At 31.5% G+C, this 21,973-nt stretch overlaps 1 protein-coding gene across 1 annotated transcript; it reads right to left on the bottom strand.

The window, feature by feature from the left end:
* Positions 1-1,367: 1,367 nt before the first annotated feature.
* On the bottom strand, positions 1,368-21,374 carry LOC132736335 (uncharacterized). Its single transcript, XM_060723446.1, has 19 exons — positions 21,193-21,374; positions 19,081-19,272; positions 17,968-18,153; positions 17,572-17,589; positions 15,258-15,461; positions 14,844-15,038; positions 13,925-14,075; positions 9,222-9,324; positions 8,907-8,984; positions 8,454-8,669; positions 8,000-8,146; positions 7,834-7,851; positions 7,086-7,168; positions 6,700-6,763; positions 5,900-6,091; positions 5,533-5,738; positions 3,033-3,231; positions 2,288-2,434; positions 1,368-1,538 (listed from the first exon to the last, which is right to left on the bottom strand). The coding sequence occupies exons 1-14, from the start codon at positions 21,287-21,289 to the stop codon at positions 6,706-6,708; spliced, it is 1,746 nt and encodes a 581-aa protein (XP_060579429.1). The 5' UTR covers positions 21,290-21,374; the 3' UTR covers positions 1,368-1,538; positions 2,288-2,434; positions 3,033-3,231; positions 5,533-5,738; positions 5,900-6,091; positions 6,700-6,705.
* Between the last annotated feature and the right edge of the window lie 599 nt (positions 21,375-21,973).

Here is a 21,973-nt window from a genome sequence, read left to right as displayed (position 1 = left end):
TTATACAGAGAAATATATGGAAAATTAAAATACGCATTCAGGGCTACAGATAACATTTTGTGTATATTGGGTGATTACCCCTTGTTTTGTGATCTATTGGGTTTTTTCTATTTTCTTAGAGTTATTTCTGTATTTTTTACCCTACCCACTCTAACCAATTTGGGTTTTAAAGCAAATGTTCATGTATTTTACCCAAAATTTCTGACCTTCATTGTAGACTGTTGTAGGTTTTGTATGGTAATAAAAAAGCTACTTACTACTATGCTTTATGGTTTATTGGCCTAGGAGATTTCCAAGCTGCCTGATATGATTTAAAGGTTAAAACAGTCTGAAACAGTATGATCTGCCTGATGTACAGCATTAAGTAAAACTTATGTCTTTACCCATCAGTTTCAATGTAGTTTGCATAAATAAGAATTTATTTACTTTTTCTTACCCTTAGTTATTATTTCTATTGCTTTTTTGACATTTTAATTGGGTAATTACGCAAATACGCATGTTATCTGCAGCCCTGCGCATTTCATTGATGAATACATCTGAATATTTTTTCATAAGTGTATAACTAATGAAACATATACTTTACACTACATGTATAGTATAGAATAAACAACTACAACTACATAAGAATAAAAAACTAAAGATCAGCATGCCTATCAAATTGTTATGTTTTCAATTTACTTAAATGATAATACGTGTACGGTTGTTTGATAAACATATTTATGTTGTAAAAAATAAGTTGAAATAGTTTACAGATAAATGTCAACAGTTTAATATAAACCATTATTATATTATTTATTGAAAGTAATTATTATTGGGTGTATTTTTTGTGTTTCTTCTTTATATTCTCAAATAAAATTATGAAAACATGTATCGAAAATTAACAGACATTTCCGTTATTATTTAACCTTCCTTTTTTATATTTAAAAAATGCATTGGCCGTCTACAATTAATTAAAACGGCTTTTGTAATCCGCACAAATGACAATAATATTGACCCATTTAAAAGCAAGCTAAATCTTCTTCTATATGTATTCATCAAATAGCCCCGAAGAACGATTTTCCAACATAATCGTCAGAAAATAAACTCGTATAAAAGGTAATGGAATATTATCCACAGAACGGACAGGTACCAATCGTTTCGTATGAGGTTTAAAAGATAGGGGAATTATTCCTCTAAGTCAGCGAACCCTATCTCTCTCTGAGGTTGTAAATTTGTTGTCGAAAAAGTGGTTTTAGGTCGACCCCCGGAAAAAGGACATCTGGAATTTCCTTTTTTATTCTGGAACGCATTTATAGATCTTTTACATACATCTTTCTTTTTTTATACTTAGGAAACATAAGATCAATTAGAAAAAATAACACACCTGTGTCTGTACAGATTCCGTTTCCACTGCAATTATTCATGCAAATTTCACTACGAAACGAGTTCACTTTATCTGTGTTATTAGCAACATAAACTGGGCTCATTCTGAGAATTGTATCAGCAGCATTGTTTAGAATAGTCACGTGTGCATCAATCCAAGCTGTGTCGTTTCCTTGCTAAAAGAAGATGAGTGAAGAAAATTTGTTTTAAACAGATTTATATATCTTTTGATTCCATGTGCTTTTTTTCACAACATTTATTTGATCACAGTTAAGCCACATATATAACAGCTGTAATTAGGTCAGTATGGAAAAACAATCAGTAGTCACTTAGTTTGTTTACGTTATTGGTCTAGTTTGTGTAAATCATTTAGACACCCTGCCAAACACGACAGAAAACAAATTATAATTGCGCTGTCAAAGAACCAAATAATGAATAAAATTATTCAATATTTCAAACTGATATAACGCAGATACAAGTACGGGATGTAGCACATATATGATTAATGAAAACACATACTAATTTTAGCACAGGGAAGGACGTTAGATTCGTTTATGATCAAAGTAGTTACAATAATGTTGTATGATGATAATGTGACATTCATCGAGGCCTTCGGTTATTTCATCCTTTAATCAGAATGCGAAGAAGTACGGTTTCATAGAATAATTATTTCACTTTGACAGGAAGAACGTTGTCTTTATTAATTCTGTACTTTTCACTTTGACAGGAAGAACGTTGTCTTTATTAATTCTGTAATTTTCACAAAAGGACAAGAAGTAGCAATTAACGATCATGAACGGTTTAATAAAGCGTCTTGCTTTTGACATATTTTATCTAAGGAAATTTCTGCTCGACTTATGGTCAATGTAACTCTTGTTGACCGTATATTGAATAACGGGAAAATTACAAGTAATATGATAATCACCGTCAAGTCATAAACACACTGTTCTACGACAATATCTGGGTCTTCCTCAGCGAGATGATCTGGAAATTCTTGGACTGCTGGTGTTGTATATATTGAATGATTACATAGCTTAAATGCCTCGTCCTCAGTAAAACTGTTTGTGGCTCTCTAGGAAAGATATTGGTTTATACATATTTATTTTAGTTCGATTGTGTTGAAAGCTATAAGCTTATTGAAACACTCTCGAATTCGTTCCTGGAACCAACTAGTACTAAGCAATGAATGTAAAGTTTCTTGCTCTAGGAAACAACGGCTTGCCCCTGACAGGATTTGAACCCACGCGTTCAGTAATCCTTAGATTACTAGTCCACTAGGAAATATATTGAATACAAATGTGAAAGCTATTCTATAGCTTCAAAGTAAAATGGCATAAAAGTTTTTACGTCAATTTAACCTAATTTGTTCTGCAGTTTCAATTCAATCAAAGGGATTTTAGAGCCAAGTTTACAAGATATAAGTATTTGATTGAAACTTAAAGTAGAATAATGTTGCTACGGATAAAGGGCTTATATAAAATACTAACCGCAGCATCGTCTGTGACAACTGTATCAAAAAAAAACCAATCAATGTTGAATCTTTTACAGAAAATGATTGTGAATCGGAACTAAATGGCATGATTTGAAAATATTAAGTCAACGATAACATTGTAAAGATAATTGATAAAGAATAACTGTAACACTATAATCACTACACTTAAAATCAATACCCTTTTACGCGACAGCAAGTGTTGATAATGTGTACTCATTTTTGAGTGTTCAGGAACTGATCGTCTTTGCCTTTTGCTGATCTTACATTTTTTTCTTGTTATTGAATTTGCTCTTGCACATGTCTGGCCAACATTATTTACATTCCTGTGATCAAGATTACGTTTTGTGTTTATAAAAAAATTTTCTTCATCAGTCAATCTGTAATACAAATGATATAATCCGTACCAAGATGCCAGAACTATTCAACTATTCAACTCCTGTTCATTTGATATTAAATGAAATAAAGAACTGATCAATCGCACAATAATTTGATCCGCATCTATTCATAGGATCGTGTAGTCTTCGTGTATTTTATTATCATTTTAGCATCAACAAAGAACTGTGAAACTATAGACGCTAAAATGATAATGAAATACATGAAGACTACACAATTTTGCAATCAGTACTATTCCACACGACATAATGTTGGGTAAGTACATTATGCTCATCAATTAAATTGTGTTCATTGAACACCGCCTTTCCTTTTTGATCTTGTTTATCATATTTAACGAGGTATGCTCAAAAAGTAAACGGCCCGATATACTTCTAGCCACTACACTGACATTTTTTTTTTTACACAGATTAAGTAACATAAAACACACTTTGATCAGTTGAGGGGTGTGTCATTTAGACCAAATGAAGACAGTTGAAATCAGAGCGGTCATTTAAAACCTCTTAAAGAAAAGAATGTCCCCCAAGGAAATCCATGAAGACTTTATGGAAACACTTTGGAAGAAGCCCCCTTCCTATAGCACTGTAAAAATGGACTGCTGAATTTAAGAGGGGCAGGGGGAGCATTGGAGATGATGAGCGGCCTTGGCGGTCAAATAAGGCCACCAACAATGAAACTGCCAAAGCTGTGCACGATCTTGTCATGTGCAACAGAATGCGAGGCTAGGGAAGTGGGTATAAGCTTTGGTTCAGTTCAGGCAATTCCGACTGATGTCTATGGCATGTAAAGGTTTCCGCTAAATGGGTCCCAAGACAGTTGACTGACGACCAGAAACGGACCAGGCTTGACATTTCAAGATATCTTTTGTTTCGCTACGAGGTTGAACCTGATTTTATCTATCGGACCGTAACTCAAGATTAAACATTGGTCTATCACTTCGATCCAGAATAAAAAAACAACAACTGAGCATGCAGTGTTAGCACTCTGGCTCACCCCTCCGAAGAAATTCAATGGGGTGCCATCAGCAGGGAAGAGGATGGCTTCATTTTTTTTTTGGGATAGTCATGGAATAATTATGATTCACTATCTTGAGCAAGGTCATACCATAAACGGTACGTACTTTGCAGACGATTTGATTCTGCGTCAAGAAATCGCGCTTAAAGGGAGGGGCAAACTGACTCAAGGCGGCGTTCTGATCCTGCACGACAATGCGCCAGCTCACACATCCCAAGTTGCAATGGCTGCTGCAACTGATTGCGGCTTTGAAATTCTTCCCCATACCCCATATTCTCCGGTCTTGGCCCGCTCTGACTTCTACCTGTTTCCAAAACTGAAAATCAAGCTTCGTGGTAGACGTTTTGGAAGCTGTGAACGTCTCATGGAGGCGGTCAATGAGTTCTTTGAGGTCCAAAATAGAGAGTTCTATTTTGAAGGGTAAAAGAATTTAACGCACAAGTGGGGAAAAGTGCATTCATGTAGAAGGCGATTGATATTGAAAAGTAAGACCATTAGTTGGGTTCTCTGACTATCGGAAGTACATTAGGCTGAGAACTTTTTGATCAATCCTCGTAGATAACTTTTAACGGCACTTAGAATATTATTTTGAAAGTTATTAAATTTCACTTCAACATTTGCCAAAATTGAATACTTATAATGATGTCACAGGGTCAAGTATGCATTGCCTGTATTGCCTAATTCTGTTTGTTTTTTTTTGTTTTGTTCGTGTTCATGTTTGTCTCTGAAGAGTTATGTTTAATGGTCAATGTCCCTTTTTGTTTACTGTAGTTTTTATTTCAATTATTACACTCATATGATATCCCCCATCCAATAGCCGTCACCTATACATAAAAGCACTTACCTACCTCTTTGAATATCTTTTCTTGCTAATTGTTCAATTACCCCGCTAATCTGCGAAACGTATGCGCACTTAAAATGAGAAATTGTTGGCGCAGGCCTAAGTTTTGTTTGGGTCAAGAATAAATATTTTGATAAGCGCAAACTTGTCTTTTTCAGACCCCTTCACTACAGGTCCAGAACTCACAGTTGAGTCGACGAAACCCTTTGTTGACAATGACAAAAACTATTATCAATCATGCAAGCAAGTAAGGTCTCTCTAAATAGATATATATCAAGTTAGTTAATTACTTGATTTGTAGGAGAAATAGACCTCGTCGAAAGGTAATTTACCTTAAATGTTTTTCATACAAGGAAATACCTCAAAAATATCTAAAAAGGTATAAATAAGTGAAAGTATTTTAAATAAATTGGGGAATAAAACAACAACGAACCTCCAGCTATCGGCAAATTTATAACTTCTGTTGTAATCATCAGAAATAGTTCCGTCTCTATGTTCTAGATCATTAGATCTTTCCCCGTCAAAGTTTCCACAAAGTCCAGCCACATTTCCAAAATCTTTGGCAGACATGTACACATCAATGTTCATTACGTTACCCCATAAAAGTATTTCAATCATTGTACCAATTGGTGTTCGAACCTAAAACAAACCTGGCACTCATAATTATATCGAAATTATTTGTTATTGTTTTCGCATTGATACGCATTTATTATCATTATAAATTATCATGCTTTGTTTATTCTTAGTCAGTTAAAACAACAAGCATTATTAAAAGACGTATGAGACAACGAAATGCATACCAGATATCTGTAATCGTTGATATGTTCAATATCAATAAGTCCACCATCTCCGCACGATAGATCGAATTTGAAAGGTTTATCATGACATCTATTGATGACAAAAAGATCGGCACCAACAGCTATTGCTATTCCACAGGCACAAACTGGTCCACCCTTGTATCCATGCCAGCAATATCTTGCAGATGTTTGTACCTTAGGTGGAAAAGCAGGATAAAGGTATACAGTAAGGCATGTCATTCTTTTTACAACTATTTGGTCGAATGTAAAACAAAATGTGGCTTTACAGAAATTTAACATATGAAATTTCAAAACATGTAAGTTTTTAAGTTAAGTTTTTACATTTTTATTTTTAAGAACTTTTTGTGATTTAAGCTGAATTATGGTGGCAAAACATCAAATTTTCCTGTAACAAATCAAAATGATATTTTTGGAAACATTGTTGTGATCGCAGTAAGACTGCAAACAAGTTAAACACAGGATCACAGCTTGTTGACATAAGGAAGACGCATTTATTATAATTTAATTGTTTCTGTAAAACCGGCGCAAAAAGTGTATATATCAATTTCGTTCTTTGATTATCTCAAAAGCAATGAGTTGAAGAGAATAGGGCCATTATACAAACATTCCTATGAAGTAAACTCAACTCGTGACAAAATTTGTTATTGTCTGAAAAGGAGCAGTGCGCATATGTTTAACATCAATTGCATGTACATAATATAGTATCATTGATAAAAATTATCCAATTAATAAAGAAAACAGCCAGCAAAACAATCAAAAAGAAAAAACACGCCTGTAATAACCTCTATTTAAAATTTCTCATTCAGGTACAATATGTAGTCCCCTTCTCTCTGTGCCTCGTAATGTCTATAATGAAATATGTGGGAAAGAAGTTAACAATCAAATGTATATTTTCCTATAATACAATTCGAAAACCAAATTAGAAAGAAACAGAAGAAAGTAAATATATCATTTTGTTAGACAAGTATACGTTTTTAAATTATTTATTGGACTGAAGTAATTTTCATACTTGTGAAAATAATCTTATCTTAAACAACACTGTCAATGTTTGAAAACATTTCAAGGAAAAGAAAAGAAAAAGAGAATCTAACAATTATGAAATGATATTCATATTTCTTTGAGCTTGGTCTAAGAATTATCTTTTGATTTTTAAAAAACAGTATCATACATGCCGTCAACAGTTTTCATATGCGGGTCCACGTGGGAATAGCATCTTTTATTCCAGTGTCTTTTGACATCCGTAATTTCCACCTTTATGAAGCATAAAAATGTTTAAAAATGTTTTTGATAGCATTTTTGCGCACCGAAATGCGCTTTCAAGGAAGATAAACACGGATAGTAACACTTCATAGAGAAGATAATTGAATAGTACACATGTACTCGGATAACTGTTTTAAATTTCTGCTACAGAAATAATACACAGGTAAATAATTCAGAAAATATTTTATATCTAAAAGTGAAAAAGAAGTCCAAGTGGGAAGATAGAGTCAATTTCATTCTCAGGTTACGTCGGAACCAGCATTAGTATTACATCATTAATGATGAAACAGCGTGCGTTACCCCACTCACTAGTGGCAGTGATGAAAAGTTAGTCGCCTCTTGATTGTAGTGGTTGGTAGGCAAACAGATGAAGAAGTTTCAAATGCCATTTCTAAAGAATGCTCAATAGGAAAATATTGAAATCTCTTATTTTGAGTTAAAAAAAAATAATAAAAACTAAATTTTGTAAAGAAATGTCCTTAGGTTATTGTTCATAGATAATCAAATACAAATAATAACTTTCTCACGTAAAATATTATTAATTATAAGTCATCATGCATAAGTATCCTTAATGATTGTTACAAATGCTAATTACAAGTAAAGCTCATAGTTCAATAATAATATTTTGCTATATTCAATAACTATTTTTCACTTACATGAACTTCACCAACCACCTGAAAAGGAAATTAGTTCAGTATCAGTTAAATACGTTTCAATAATAAAACAATTTCATATGATGAATCACCATGTTATAAGCATAGAAAAATTAATCACAATAAAGGACTTTGCTTAATAAACTAAATATTTTTTAAGATTTCTTACCGATTGTGTGACAGGTATTCCAGCGACGCTATTGTACGTCAATACTATTTGAAGGTCAAAAGCGGTCTGATCATCATAATCATTGTCTATAGATGAAAGTTGTGCTGTGTACATTTTCTTTGTCCACATCTCACCTTTCTTCAAACTCTTGAAGAGATAATTGTACAAATATAGACTAATATATGTAAGATAAATAGTATATGTGTAATATGTCAAAAGATGAAGCTTTACATTTAGCATTAAATTAAAATAAAAAATAATCCATGTCTTGGATGATCAAATTCTAATAAAATTCTATGAGTAGATTTTATATTAATAAAAAAGAAGAAATATAGATCTTGATTGTGATGTTGTTTTATATTCAAGCAAAATGAAGAACGATCATTCTAAACAATTAAAAAAATCAAAATAGGTAAATCTGAGACAAATGAAGATTCGCACTCGCTCGTTATACCTTTATTTCTACAAACGGTTTACTTGGATAATCGGAGCTTTGTACTGTTATTCGACAACTGCAGTCATCTGCATTATTTATAATGTCCTGGACCGATATTGTTTCTAGGCAGTTTGCTACATCTTCAGCTCTGTAGTTACATCCTAAGGGAATTGTTTGCTCAATTGTTATGTTAGCAACCCCACTTTTACTTAGTATGATATCCTTGTGTGATATCTGAAACAATGTTTGAACACACGAGTATGACTTAAAACATTTTTTAATTTTGTCGTTTTTTATGGATTCTATTGCTTTCTTTTTTATCATAAAAATCAAAATGAAAGTCAATACTTATCAATGTTTCATTCATCGGGGAGATATTTTGTTCTGCGTTATTATTTTGCATCTGAAAGAAATCCTTTAACTGATGACATTAATCACTTTAAGTAAAATATTAAAAAGCTTTTAGATAACCTTCCATCCGGCATAAAAAGTATCACTCGGAGCTTCCATTGTCTCGTTTTCATCTGCAGGAAATACACCACACCGGACCTAGTGTATTATATAAAAAGCAATCTCTTTACTCTATTTCATTTGATAAAAAAAATTACAATAAAAAATGAAAATATGTTTAAAGTTTCATTGTATTTCCAATTTCTTAAATGGCGATGTATTGATAAGTTTTTGTGATTAAAAAAAAAAGCAAGCCGTAACTAATTATCTGATCACAATACTTTTCAAAGAGATAATGTAACTGATTAAGTGTAAATAAAATTAATAATGATGTACCTCGTATCCGTGTTTCAAACTTGTAAGATATTTCTCTTTGAATACCATGTCGTCTATATTAGAAGAAGGTCCCGTCTGTACTTGAAAGGTTCCGTTTATATACCTATGATTGTTTATTAACGATTAATATATATGCACATTTACACAAAATGTATGATTGTATGATGTACATCTTTTTTTTGTTGTTGTTGTTGTTGTTTTTTGTTTTTGTTTTTTTTTCCTTTTTGCAAAAAGCATAAGTATTCTTTGTTATTTATAACCAGATATGTTAAGTACATATAAAAGGCCTTTCATGTCGATTCATTTACAATTTTGACATATATATTATTTCAAAATAAAAGTTTCAAATAATAAGTGGAAAAATTGTGGAAAAAAGAACAATGAAGCGATACATTTTTCGATTTACATTCAATTATTCATTTGCAAAACTATTATAATAATTGAAGAAAAATATCTACCGGTTTCACTCGTTAAAACCGTTAGCGGGTAGACATTTGTATTCATTTATTGTAATAGTTTAGCTAATAAATAATTGCAATATAAATCGAAAAAGCCATTGCTCATTCTTTTTCTCGCTATAATTTCAACTATATATTATAATATATATACTTATAATTGCGACAATAGCATATTGATGTGATTCTATTTTAAAAAAATATATAGCAGAAGATTTTCCATTTAAATATTCCTTTATTATAGTAAATTGTTCTTAGAATGCTAATTTAAGTTAAATCATGAATATTTTTTTAATTATAGCAGAATATTTTCCATATAAATAGTCCCTAATTATAGTATATTGTCCGTACAAAGCTAATTTTAGTTGAAATCATCTTCTCTTTTTTAAAGGTAAGAAATTTCTGAAAGTATAATAAGTGATTTAAACAAATTTCTTAAATAATGAGTGAATTTTTACAAATTAAAAGTATTTTTGTGTTTGTTTTTTTAACATATAAAGAAATGTACATAAATAAAACTATATTTAAATGCAAGTAAGAAAGTCTGGCCAAGCAAAATTATGTAAGCTCCAAACTCAAAATGCTATTGCAAAACATCTAGATAGTAAAAATATGTCATACATTCAGAATTTAGTTTTACGCTATATTATTTCAGACATTTTTCACAAACAGAATTTACATACAATAATGAATAATCTAATACAATGCTGAAAAAAGTCAGAACCGAAATAAAAGCCTTTTCCTATCTTTTAGAACATGTTTATAAATATCTGAAAATGTATTTGATTTAATCTTTTTAATTTCTTATATATGTACATTGGTTTTAGTTGTTGATAAAGATGTGTCATTTTGACCTTTTTTGCGTGCATGCATTTATTGAAGATGAACAAAATGGAAAACTAAATTATCACATGTTACTCAAAGTCACCTTGTAAATGATATTATAATATGAGAAGAATATCTTTTATAATTGCTACAAAATGCAAAAATAATTCCTATAAATATGTCACGTGATTGACATATGTGGAAAATGCAAAGAGGGATATGACACTAAACATTACGAATAACAAAGATCGGATTGTGAAATTTTATATTTGAAAAAATAATGGGTTTTTCTATCTAGATGAGAATAAAAATGTATGAAAATCTGATTTCTATTGGCGACCATGTGTTATTGTATTAAGCCGCGCTTTTCACGGGGGGGGGGGGTGGGATCACGTGACATTGTCTAGTAATACCCACGAGAAAATGGCGACTGCTGAGCACGAAGCGATATAATTTAGTACCAAAATAAATGAAATAAGCTTTCTTATTGCACTTTAGACACTAAATCAATCATTTATTGGCATTTGTTCTCGTAAAATTCCATATAAATTTTTGTTCGAAGGTCTGTTGCCTACAAATGTATTTGCAAGTGTTAAGTAATTAAAACGAACAATTTCTGGATAGTAAGTCGCACGATAACAAAATAGTAAGTTTCTCGTACAGTTTCCAATAGCTTACTTAAATGTCACGAAACTATTTTATAATTATTTTGCTTACCAATTTGCAAGTGTGTTCCGTCTATGGTTACAAAGAAACAAATATCGAGAAAGTATTTTTATTATAATTCATATTATTTCATAATACATGTATTTGTATTCATATTATCTCATAAAATATTACTTAACTTTAAAAAATGAGACATTGACATTGGTTCTCAACAATATATGTTCCACAGATACCTTTTTCACATTAGATCGCACCTACATCCGTCATCTGTAGAACTAGATATATAAAGAAATAACTGTGCAGGAAGAAATATTATTAACACTATCATTTACTTTTCAGTATCTGAAACTTGGACCAAAAACGCAAAGAATAAGACCTTCGCCATATTACATTGATATTTAATGCCATCATAGAACTGGTATACAAAGTTTTTTATTGAATTTATTCATTTATACACTGGCAGATTTTATAAATACACCCAAGAAGTTTTGTTAAAACGTTATGTATTTCAATACGCTTATTTTCATACCATGTGCAAATGTGTTGCGTCGTAAACTCTTACTTTTTGTTTGTGATAGAGAAAGTAAATAAGATTTTCAGGGCGTCCATGGCCGAGTGGTTTGTAACACCACACTTTGGGGTCCAACGCACTTTGGGGTCCGACCCCAGAGTGCGTTAAACAGGAACATATCCATTTTTACATCAGACAAACGACCGCACTTTGGGGTCATAAACATTCAATCAATAAAAATGAGTTTTCATGATGTTTTAAATAATATATTGTTGACAAAGCCAATGGTAAACAAAAATTAAGGTATTAAATAGACAAAAACCATGTGCACTGAATTATAGTAAAATAAATAGGGATTTCAAATTATGTTTATAAGTAAGTGAAGATCTTTCATCAAATAAAGAATTTGATAAGCTCAAAATATATTTTTCTAAAATTGTCCATCTATTTTAAAGGAATGTACACCTTTCATTAACTGCATTGTTTTTATTTAATTGCATCATTTTTCCTTTTTTGTGTTTTTTTTTTAATTACATATTTTATAGAAATATGATAGATTGTCTTAGCACATACAAAGGTATAAATTCCCGGAAATCTAATTAAGAGATTTCAGTAAAAAATGTGCCTGATAATATGTTGAAAGGGCCATTTATGTAGCTTATCTAAATGTGACATTTAAGAAACTTGACTAGATGTAGATGCGTCCTTAAATAGTTGTCCGTTCAGGCAGTACTAAAAATATCATACGATTTAACTATCTCGTGGCCACGACTAAGTAACTCGTGGCCACGACATAGTATCTCGTGGCCCCGAGATAAATAAAAACACACGCATGTCACCTTTGTGCCATCATAGTTTCTTAACAATGAGCAATAGGAAAACATATTTAATAATGATGATATTGTAGATTATTTAGAGTTTTCTCATTTCTGAAAAAAGCCCTCTTATAGCAAAGTTTTAGTTCAGAAATATATCCATTACTCAAAAACCACATGGTAAATTGTATTTAAGTTTTGCATACAGGTGACCTTTAAGACATATAACTGTCCTATGTTGTCATTTTTACAGTTCCTTATAGTGTCAATTACCCCTGGTCTACCTTAATAAAAACTGTTTATTTTTTGGTATCTGGTTACAGTTTCCGAAAACATACTCATTTGCTAGATACTCAAACTATCTTTTGCATATTTGGTTCTTTTGGCAATTGGTATACCTTTAGTGAATAAGTATTAATGGAAGTCAATATACTAATTTGTTTTCTTTTTGCTACCTTTACGACACATCATTTGTTCATCTTGTACTAATTACAGTAAAATGAGGGCCAATACACACATGACACTGCAGAGGTCAAATAACTACTATAACACTGAGCCGTGTGATATCAAATCCCATTAAAAGTTCATTTGATATACATGTATTTATAAGCATTCGTCCTATAGACAAAAATTCAAATATTTGATCATGAATAATTGAAATAATTATTTTTATCTCTTTACATATGAACTATAACTTTCTTTGAATGTATATGTATGCCATTGGAAATTTTGCGTGAAACTTACTCTTTTGTGTTCGTGCGACTTACTATCCAGAAATTGTTCGTTTTACTTACTAAACACTTGCAAAGAACATCTGTAGGCTACGGACCTTCGAACAAAATTTTATATGGAATTCTACGATAACAGATGTCAATAAAATGGTTGATTTGGTGTCTTAAGTGCAGAAAGAAAGCTTTTTTTCATTTATTTTGGTACCAAATTTCGTGTGATTTACTATCGCTGCGTGTACAATTTTCCCACAATTCAAACAATGTTCTCAATAACCACACAATTTACGATACTGCTCATTGTATTGTTATTTGAAGAAAATGAACGTGCATATGATACGCTAGGTTTTCTTTTGATTTAAGAAACGATTGTCACCTTATTTAAACATAATAAGGTACTTACCGGGGCTCAGCAGTCGTCATTTTCTCGTAGGTATTACTATACAAAAACACGTGATTCCTCCCGTGCTTTTAGCCATTACTCCCTATGATAAATTTACGGAATGAATAAGATTATCCATTGTGCAAAGCCTTCCAAAATAGCGTGTAGTTGGTCTACTCGCAACAAGTTAACGGGCATGATTTCACATTAAACACGTTTAGAATGATGCTTAATTATTTCTTTATTACATATGTTAACGATATTTTTTAAGATTTTAGTGTTACTAAGCAATAGAAGTATTTTATAAAGATAAAAAAATACCAGTTTGTTTTATATTGCATGTTTTCCACGGCATTAAATGAACATCTATACTGTAGACTGCTGGTGTAAAAGATCATTTCCTTCCCATCTTCTGTCATTGATGTTTCCTCATGGCGTATCTCTGGTTGTACTTTGACAGTGTTGTAATGTACTAAAAGCAAAGGACAGAAATTTTGTAGAACATATTTAAACATAAATAATAGTATGTGGTTTCTAAATTTCGATGTCAGTGTTTAAAAGCTTCACAATTTTTAAAATAAAATTTTAAAAAATGACCATGTAAATGGCATTAGAATAATTCCATGGAAGTAAATTATTTATATATTTCTCTTTCTTCATAGATGACATTTGTAAATGTCTACTTAAATTATTGTGCTAACTGATTGATATTTAATTGTCTGTCTAAAAAATGACCTTTTGTTCAAAATTCTTAAAAAGCGACCATGTTAGGCGGGCGTGCGCAACCTTTTTCCTTGGGTTAGGACTTTGGGCCTCATATAACTGTAACTGTCACGATTTCTTTTAATTTCAACCAGGGACGTAAAACTTAAATACCTGCAAACAATGTCTTATACAAAGGAGGAGTGCAGGTCTTGATTATTTTAAGAGTTCGAATATAAGAGATTGAAATGCGACTGTGAGGAAGATTCGTTTCGTATGGTCAAATAAGTTAAAAACCTGTATGTAGTGGTCGAAAATATCGCAGGTCCAGTTCTTGATCTAAAATTAATAAACCTCAGAAACACCTAACTGATTTTAACCTGTTGAAAATATTAAGCAATACCCATTAAAAAACAAATAAATACCCAACTGTATAAAATCACAAAATCAGTGTTAAAGTCATGTGGGGAAATTTCATACTTTTTAAGTATCAATTAATTCAAATGTTTCTTCAAAAAGATTTATTTTCAAGACTTACTCAAACATATATTATCCTGTGTATAATGGTATCCAGTTAAATCAAACTGAAGTTTTCCATTGCACGATCTAACATAGAAATAATTATAACAATTCCCGTTATCATCAGAATTGATAACATAAGAACCGCCACTATTATATACATAGCAAGCAGCAAGTTTCACTGGGTCTTCCCCTATTTCATCTGGCAATGTTTCTGCAAAAGAGTATACATGTTACAAAATACAAATACATTTTACATTTTATATTTGCTAAAAAAGCTTCAAAATACAGTTTCATAAAATTGTGATGTCTATCCTTCCATTTCATTATGTCACTCCGGCCTTATAATAATAAAAAGGTTATATATCATTTTCTCTTTGACAAAATTGAAAATCGATGATAAAACTATTTAATTTCATTATAGTACACAGACCTTGCAAAAAGTAATGCCAATCCCATTCTTCCGATAATGAGCATGACTCAAAGATTATTTCAATGTCCACAAGAGATGGTAAACGAAATTGTTTTCCTCCCACAAATGTGTCCGTCCAACAACACAAATCATCAGGCGCAAGTTTCAAGATATTATCATATCTGTTTTCATCGGTATGTTTTGTTAACGCTGATTGGCAGGATACTATAAGAAAGAAAATCTTTATTAAGAAAAGCTTATTAATGTACGCTGAGATAAGGATAGGATATATTTTGTAATATCGCATAAAACAGACTTTATTGCAATGCACACAAATGTATTTATTCTTAGTATAGCTATAAAGATATGCTAGAGATTGTCTCGCACGATATTTTCGCGCATCAACTAGCGTATCGGATTTCTATAAAATTATCGAAAGGCGTTTAAAATCACTCAAGATAATTAATTGCTTCGTTCACGTGTTTATTTTCCGTCTTAAATAGACAGTGATAACGAAAACGCAGGGCGGTCACGTGGTAGCGATAGAGACGGTTCTACGGATTCTATGGTCGCTTTTCAGGTGTATTTAGAAAATAGGTTTTCTTCGCTTAAGCGTGAATTAAGAGACGAGAGAGTCCAATGATAGACAGTTAAGACAATTGAGAGAAAATTATTGCGATAGGGACTTTATGTGGACCAGTAGCCGGAAACAGTTTGAATTAATTCGGGGACTTATTTAACAGTTAAAGTCAGTTTCCAGTTTTATTCAAAACAACGAACAGAGAAGATCATTAGATAAACTTGTTTGAATCGCAAGACTCACAGGAGTTAACTCATGAAATAGGCTTATAAAAGTCTTGGCAGCTGGGATACGGTTACTAAATTTGAGTCGTATGAAATCGCCAGCGATAGCGACGGTGAAAAGAAGATCCGTCGAGCTGAAAAACGAGCTTTGGCAAAGAAAAGATTCCGTTCTGCTTTGAAACCTGCAAGTTCCACAGTCAGTTTTTTGTAGTCATCACATGATACGGATTATGCTGATGAATCTTCTTTGGGTATACTCAGTACTTTTCGTACTTTTCGAAGAAACAACAAGCAACATTGTTGCTGAATTACAAAACTTCACATTAAAATCTAAAGTTTCTAACACTGTGTATCAAAGTATCAAAGAAGTTTAACAAATGTTTTTGGGGGGCACATGGTGTCAAATCTATACCAGGTAGTGATTTGAGTTTGGCCTTATATCTCAAACCAGTTATTAACTTCTACGTTTGATGGCATATTTATGTGGAAAAAAATCAGAAAACTTTGAAAATCCATTACTATATATACACGCTTTTTAACACCTTCCCCCACTTTGAGGCCTCAAAATAGTAAAAAATGGCCTATTTAGACCCCAAACACGTGTTTTTGTTTGAGAAATATTGTTAAAAAATGTGATCACATTTTTTTGGGCCATCCCCTATCAAAAAAATGCATAAGGTGGTGGTGCCAGAGGGGGGTGTGCCCACTTCTGCTTAGGGTTTTGAAGGGGGAGGGGGGCAACAGCAAGAAAAGTTTGGTATTGGGAGAGTAGAACAAATGGTCTCAGGTTCACCTTAACGTAATGTGTAACAAGCTGATTAACCTTTGACACTATCTCAATCCATTTCCATTGAGAAGTTGCAGCACTTTGAACTCAGTTTTGATGGAAAAAATCAACGTAAAATAGTGATTTTTGGCAATTTTGATATGTCCCCTCGTTGTCATGTTAACAATTAATTAAATATTAGGCATGCCATTACAAAGGCTATGGTCCAGTCAACATTTGTGCAAGTTTGACGAGTATTGAAGCATTTTTTATAGTTTCATAGCAATTTGAACCGGTAAATGCTTTTCAATTAAAATAGACATTTTTGCAAAATTCTCATGGGGTAATGGGCTAAATTAAGAATTTAAATTAATTTTTGTAAAGTATTTATTAAAACAGTTATTTATGAAGTTTTCGTTGAATATCCAAATATACTGACCTTCCTTATGTGATATTCATCTCAGGCTTCGGCCGATAGACTTGAATATTTAAGTCATATCAAACAATAACAGTATTATACACCAGCTGAACATACATTTATAATTATACGGTTTATATATATAGTAAGACAATTTAATCTTGTGGTTCTTCAACAAACCAAAACGCTTATCAGTATCAAGAGTTAATTGTGATTACATAAAGAATATATTTTAAGGGAAATGTATCCTCACCAATATTAACGAAGTACGCCAAAAATCCTCCAAAGCAAATTTAATTTAATAGTTGTGAAAAGTTGTATCAATAAATGTAATAGAATCTACTTACATTCTGTATATATTCTGTCTGAAAAAGCGCACAAAATATAGGCTGTTGAATCTATATATAATTTTTTTTTCTTTTATCCAATTTTGACAAGATCTTTTTAATGATGATAAGGGTGACAACGATTATTTTCATTATAAACTAAAGTAATATTACAAAAAGGTTTGTGATAGGTTACTTGAATGATGATTTATGATGATTTATTGTGGTATATATTGGTCTTAAAGAATTCAACTTAAATATAAATGTAAGGACAAAAACATTCGCATATGTCTTGCGTATAGAAATTCTTTTAAAATAACAATGCATGTTTCTACAATATCAAATAGATAAAATCAGAAATATATTTATTGCTAAATAATCGTTAGATTTGATGCATTTTCAGTTTGTTTCACATACCAAGGCATGTATAGTTCCATATATCAAGATTTGCTTCAGAGTACCAGGGAAAACTATACAATAAGTTTTCATTGCATTTCCTCATAAAGACATACGTGTTCCATGCACAGTCTCGATTCTCATTTATAGTACAAGCCTGTACTTCAATAATGTTCTCAGTTATATCGTCAATATCAGGATGCTTTTCTAAACAATAAAATGAAAAGATTTATGAGTATAGGACAAAACGACGCGTAATACCTATGCAATAAAATAACTCTCATTGTTTTAAGCATAAACTTAATCATTAAAATGTTTTCAAGATATCTTTTGAAATAAAGTTTGTTTTCAACACATTTTCAACAAAAGCTTACAATCGATTTACTCCGATATCTAAAATTGGTTCGGGGTTTCCGAGTTGATCATGGGTTTCAAACATTTTTATAGTAATAATTTCAAAAATAAGCGCAACAGGTAAACAAAATATATTGTGAACGGTAATACACTGTGAAGTTATAACAGGTTTTATAAAGCCGCCTATCCAAAAACTTATTTGAAATCGTGGTCTTCGTGACAATGTTCGAGTGAATTCGGAACATTGAAAATTAACTATGTATCATGCAAACTTTTCCAAGTGTAAGAAGGCATCTTCGGACAACAATAGGACAAAACTATTGCAACATTATATTCATTCCGGTCATGTATTACTACAGCCATGTCATGTTTGACCATGATTGTAAATACGCACGTAAGCTACCGTCATTTATGTTTTCTTTTCTATACATTGTGATTTCATTGAACATTTTGATAAAAGTAGATTGGGCTACAGTAGCAACATTTTTCATAAGTATTTCAAATAACAACTAAAACAATAGAAACCTATCATTTAGATATTCTAAAACTATTTCATGAAAAAAAAACATTGATTAAGTTTAAAGTGATTTATTATGATGAGCAATAATATTTTGATCTGCAACGCTTTATTATCTGCCATATAAACATATGTTATATATTGATCAAGTCACGTTCCAACAACATACATAGATATTTCTTTCTTAGTTTGATATTATATCTGATACAACATGACTATATATTGTTTTATTATTAAACAATTCATCTTAATTTGATAATTACCTGTTAGTGCAAATACATTTCCCATTGTCGTAAAACAGTCTTTATCCACACTCTCCTTTACTGGAATCTGCATATGTCCACCACATACAGTCATATTGAACCATCTCCATGAAGATGACCACCATATACTCCAAGTCCTGTAGTAATCGTACTGGTACGGATTTGTAAGATCCAAAGACTCTTCACAAGATTCTGTATCCAAGTAAATTAAAAGGTTTATATGTCTTTATATACGTAATGTTACACACATATTCTATTTTTATGACTGGCAGGACTTGGATAGACCATGTAATCAAGCATAAAAAGTAAACATGTAAACAAGAGTGAATGTTACAGATATAAAGAAAATGTTGCATTTATAAATGGCTATACCCTGGCCCCGTGTTCACAAAGATTTAAGGATCAGGATCAAGATCAGGATCAAATTTAAAAACTCGAATATTCTCCATTATTTATTCTCTTAGATTGAATTTTCAGTATTAACTTGATAAAACTGGACTTGAAATAGCACGTTTATGAAATTTTAGAATGAATTTATTGTTTTTTTTACAAGAAATAGGTATTTTACAGTTGATCCAAATTTTGATCTTGATCCTAAAATTGATCCTCATTTTGATCCGTTTATTTTTGCATTTGTTCTCTTATTTGTTGATTTTATCCCATAATTGGATGGTTTCTTTGCAAATAAGCAATTATATATATTTTGAATATGTTCCATTTGACTCTAGCATAATACGGTCAGTTTTAGTTTTATAAAACAATGAAAATAAAATCAGGATCAACTGATCCTGATCCTGATATTTTCTTTGTGAACACGGGGCCTGATTCTGTACTTAAATCACATATTATCTATTGAAAGATAGTTCTGGTAAAAGTGGTAAATGCAAAAGGTACATCCTAATTTATTTCCCTTTTAGTAAAAACTACAAAAACTTCGTTCTGTTGTCATGCATCGCTTTGATTTGTTTATGAACAAGATAAGCACATCCTAATTTCAGCCACAAAAAGAAAATTATCTCGTTATAACAGTCAATCACGAGCACAAGAAAAAACAGGAGAGTCCGATTAATTTTCAGTTGAAGGTCATTCTTTTTTTTATCAACATACTAGAACTATTCATTGCAAATATGATTTCACAAAGTTAGTTTTAACCCTTAACCTGCGAGAAATATATGCCTTTGTATCATGCCACTCTTGTTTCCACATCGGTGTAGTTTTGTTGTTTTACTATTGGTGACTCTGTTTTATTATTTGCTTAAAATTTAAATTGATTGTTAAAGATTTCAAAAAGGGCGAGTCCATTACTCAAATTTAGTTGATAAAGGGTCTATTACAATTATGTTCATGTGGCTTTTTTATCTTTTTAATAATATTTATAAAAATAAAATCAAGAAATGAGATTGTATTTAGGAGGCCAATACAAGCTTGAAATTCCTTGAAGATCGTTCAACACGACATTTATTTTGCGTTTATGGTAAACCTATTTTTTTCAAATTTGGCTTTTTCTAGTTGTGTCTATAACTTTTACCTTCATGTGGATTTTTATCTATTTAGTAATTATGAAATGTTGACAGCTTGTCTGTGATATGCAAAGTCTTTCGTCATAACCTCTGAACCCTTAAAAAATTCAATTTTATTTAGAACTGCCCATTATTTTTCCCTTTTAGGGCACACGCATTATTTTATCTGGGTACCGTACACCGCTTTTCATAGAAAGGCATTTACGTGCCACATCGAATGTTCATGATCACAGGCAAATGAACAAATCTGCTGATGTCCGTAAATTAAAAAAGGTCACCAATGTGTGTATAAATGTTTAACATTGCTGTAGCCGGCGTAAGGGACATGGACTGCTGTAGCTTGCACTTGCTAGTACCGTCGATTTACAGGCTAAATTAAACTGTGCCGGCAACATTTTCAATGTTGCCGTTTTCGACAGTCCTTAGCTATTCTATTTCACTTTTTTTCATATGGTATTCATTACAAATACAACTTATTTAGAAACACATTTAAGATGCATGGAGACATTTAATATTATCACAATACAGAAATGAAAGAAAAATGCATCGAACTTAAGATTATATAACTTAAGAAAATTAATAAAAATCATACCTTCGGCATTTGGAATGTTTGAACATACGGCAAGTCTGAGGGAACAAATAAGAAATATGAAGCTACAGTAACTGTAACATATTTTATCCATTATCATTTTTGTCCACTATGCTTAACTAATATGATAAATTCCACATGAAGGCTGTATGTGTGATAGCAGTTTTTAAAAAGTGAAGAACACCTTCTATCCTTTTATGATTATCTGGGGGTTTTTTTTTTCAAATAAAGGAAGTACATCCGTACCTATTTGTTTCTTTCAAAGCCTAATAATTAAGACCTTATTTAACGTCATTTTCTTTACTAATTTAAGAAATTATCTGTTTAAAATTATCTACAAATTTCTTTCCTTTAAATGAAAACAAATTATGGTTGCATGTGAGAAACCAATTATTTCTGTGAAACAAAGAAAAAACCCATTGTACTTTTAACAGTATCGTAATATTTTGCTTTAAGTTGAACGTTCCTTTTGCGTTTTTGAAACCTTTAATTATAAGTTCAACATTATGGGTTATGGTTACGACAAATCTTATATCATCTTCAATACCATATAAAACTAGCAAAAAAAATACGTAAGTGCAGACAGTTGTGTTTTTTGAGGTTTTTTTTAGGTTTTTTAATGTTGCCTTTCATGATCATGTCAGTAGCTTAATGGTGTTTTGGTATGAGACTGAAGCGTTTTTAACACGAATCGGGTTATAATCGGACTAGATATCGATTTTCTGCATGATTTCGAGTATTTTGTCCTTTATTTTTTTTATTTATTTCAGTTTATTTGCCCAAG

The sequence above is a fragment of the Ruditapes philippinarum genome, unplaced genomic scaffold, assembly GCF_026571515.1.
Source record: "Ruditapes philippinarum isolate M1 unplaced genomic scaffold, ASM2657151v2 ctg2318_1_1_1_1, whole genome shotgun sequence".
Classification (NCBI taxonomy): domain Eukaryota; kingdom Metazoa; phylum Mollusca; class Bivalvia; order Venerida; family Veneridae; genus Ruditapes; species Ruditapes philippinarum.
Note: the sequence above shows the minus strand (reverse complement) of the source record. Positions and strands in the feature narration are given on the sequence as shown.